Source organism: Dioscorea cayenensis, chromosome 20 (genome assembly GCF_009730915.1).
Source record: "Dioscorea cayenensis subsp. rotundata cultivar TDr96_F1 chromosome 20, TDr96_F1_v2_PseudoChromosome.rev07_lg8_w22 25.fasta, whole genome shotgun sequence".
Classification (NCBI taxonomy): Eukaryota; Viridiplantae; Streptophyta; class Magnoliopsida; order Dioscoreales; family Dioscoreaceae; genus Dioscorea; species Dioscorea cayenensis.
The window spans coordinates 25,879,399-25,881,568 of NC_052490.1; the positions used below are offsets into that span (position 1 = coordinate 25,879,399).

At 31.3% G+C, this 2,170-nt stretch overlaps 1 protein-coding gene across 1 annotated transcript; it reads left to right on the forward strand.

Annotated features, from left to right (window-relative positions):
* The first annotated feature begins 608 nt into the window (after positions 1–608).
* On the forward strand, positions 609–953 carry LOC120251357 (monothiol glutaredoxin-S5-like). Its single transcript, XM_039259896.1, has one exon. The coding sequence runs from the start codon at positions 609–611 to the stop codon at positions 951–953; it is 345 nt and encodes a 114-aa protein (XP_039115830.1).
* Positions 954–2,170: the final 1,217 nt, after the last annotated feature.

Sequence of the window (2,170 nt, forward strand, 5' to 3'; positions counted from 1 at the left end):
AAAAGAGACAATGACAAACCTAACAAAACTCTTTTCCTGGCCTCAAGAAGGTACACAAATATAAATAGGACAAAAAAGAATCGAAGAAGGACAAAAAAATGGGAGGCTTCGACACCAAGAAGAAGAAGAAGAAGAAGAAAAAGAAGACTTACATAAAGAAAAATGAGAAGGCTCTAACATTAGTAGCTTCTTTGGGATTACCTTTTTACTTTTCTCCAAAAGGTGATTTGACATGGAGGGAAAAAGCCCTCCAATGTTTGCATGTGAGACAAGGGCAAGGTTGCCATTTCACAGCCCCATAACTGACGGCTTTGACGGCAAGGACTAAAGATGAATGCAAATATTAAAGGAGGGATTTTTGTGAAAATGGAAAAGTCAGAAGGACTGAACAGGAAGATTGAAACTTCCTAGGGACTAAAAAGTAATTTTCCTTTTTATGAGTGAAGAGAATAAATTCAAATAACACATTGGCAATATAAGTATATACTAATGATATATAAATAATTTTCTTTATATATATAAAAATATATAATATAATATTATATAATGAATAAGGTGGGAAGAACAACCTATGTTACATTTGAGACTCTTTGATAGGAGAGATAGTGATGGAGCAATTATTGATGGTAGCAATGGAAGAGGAAGGTGTGATACAAATTGTGGAGGGAAGTATGGTGGTGATTGTAGGTAGAAGAGGTTGTTGTATGAGTTATGTTGCTAGGAGATTGTTAGAAGGATTGAAAGCTTATCTAACGATGTGTGAAGTTAGTGAAGAATTTGTAGTAAAGATAACATTACCGCATAATATTGAAAAGATTTTTAGTGGAGATGAAAAGACTTTGGTTGCACCGATGTGGGGGGATATTGGTTGGGGGTTTCGATTGCTAATAGCTATTCATGTCTCTGGCGAGCTTATTTCCAAGTTGAAAACAGCTAGTGCTATTTGGCTTTGAGTGATTTGTTCTATTTATTTTTCTTTAACAAGTATATAATAAACAGAATTTATATAATGTATGGATATATATTAATATAAATAAATTAAATATATTATATTATAGGTTGTCATAATATAAATACGTTATTATGACTGATCTTTTATTGTTTTATATTTTCCCCTTTGAAAGATAATTTTATTTCATTTATTACTTGAAAATTTTTGAATTATTGTGGTTTTCACACCCTAGAGTACACCTTCTCTTTTATTCTCTTCATACTTCTCTTATATATACACACAAATATAAATTCAATTTTCTTCTTCCTATATATATATATATATATATATATAACTATACACACACACACACACACACACACACATATATATAAATATATATTTTCTTATTCTTCTCCCTATATATATGATATGGTTTGTTTGAAAGATGCATGCATATAAACCTAAATGGTTATTTATTACTTTAGATATCATGTATTTTTATTTTGATATGTTTTTTGAGGTTGGTGTAATGCATAGAGAAGGGATGGATAGTGATGGTATGATGAAGAGATGATACAGATGAAAATGGAGAAGATGACAGAAGAGAGAGAGAGAGAGAGAGAGAGAGAGAGAGAGAGCATAGTTCATCAGCAATGGTAAAAAATGGTTCCATGTTCTCTTAACTGCGCTCTCTGCTCTATCTATCATCATTATCATTTCTCATCTCTCTCTCTCTCTCTCCCCTTCTATTTTTAGGGTTTCATTCTCTATCTATTTCAATTCAAATCTTAGTATATAGTTTACACAAAGATATTCAAAGATAATCTTATTATACTTATGGTTCAAGTGCCAAGGTAACAATGATGTAATCCTTTTGAATCTCTACTCTCTTTTTCTAAGGGTGTGTTTTTATTTTAGAAGTAATTTTTTTTCCAAAAAAAATTAAAAAAAACTTGTTATTGAAACATATATATATATATTTATCAATCGGATTTTTAATTTTCATGCATCTTCTCATCGTTCCATTATTAACAAAATTATTCATATTGTTATTGCTTGGATTTCTGCATATAAGAACCCGAATCAACGCTTCCCAGATGTCTCTATCTAGAACCTTAGGCGCTCCCTTGATTTCATTGTGTTTACTACTAGGAGGTGGACTTAGCCAACTTATCTTTGACTTACTTGGTTTTTCCTTTGCTTTTGTGTGGATGTTGCTGTGAAGTGCATTGTCCC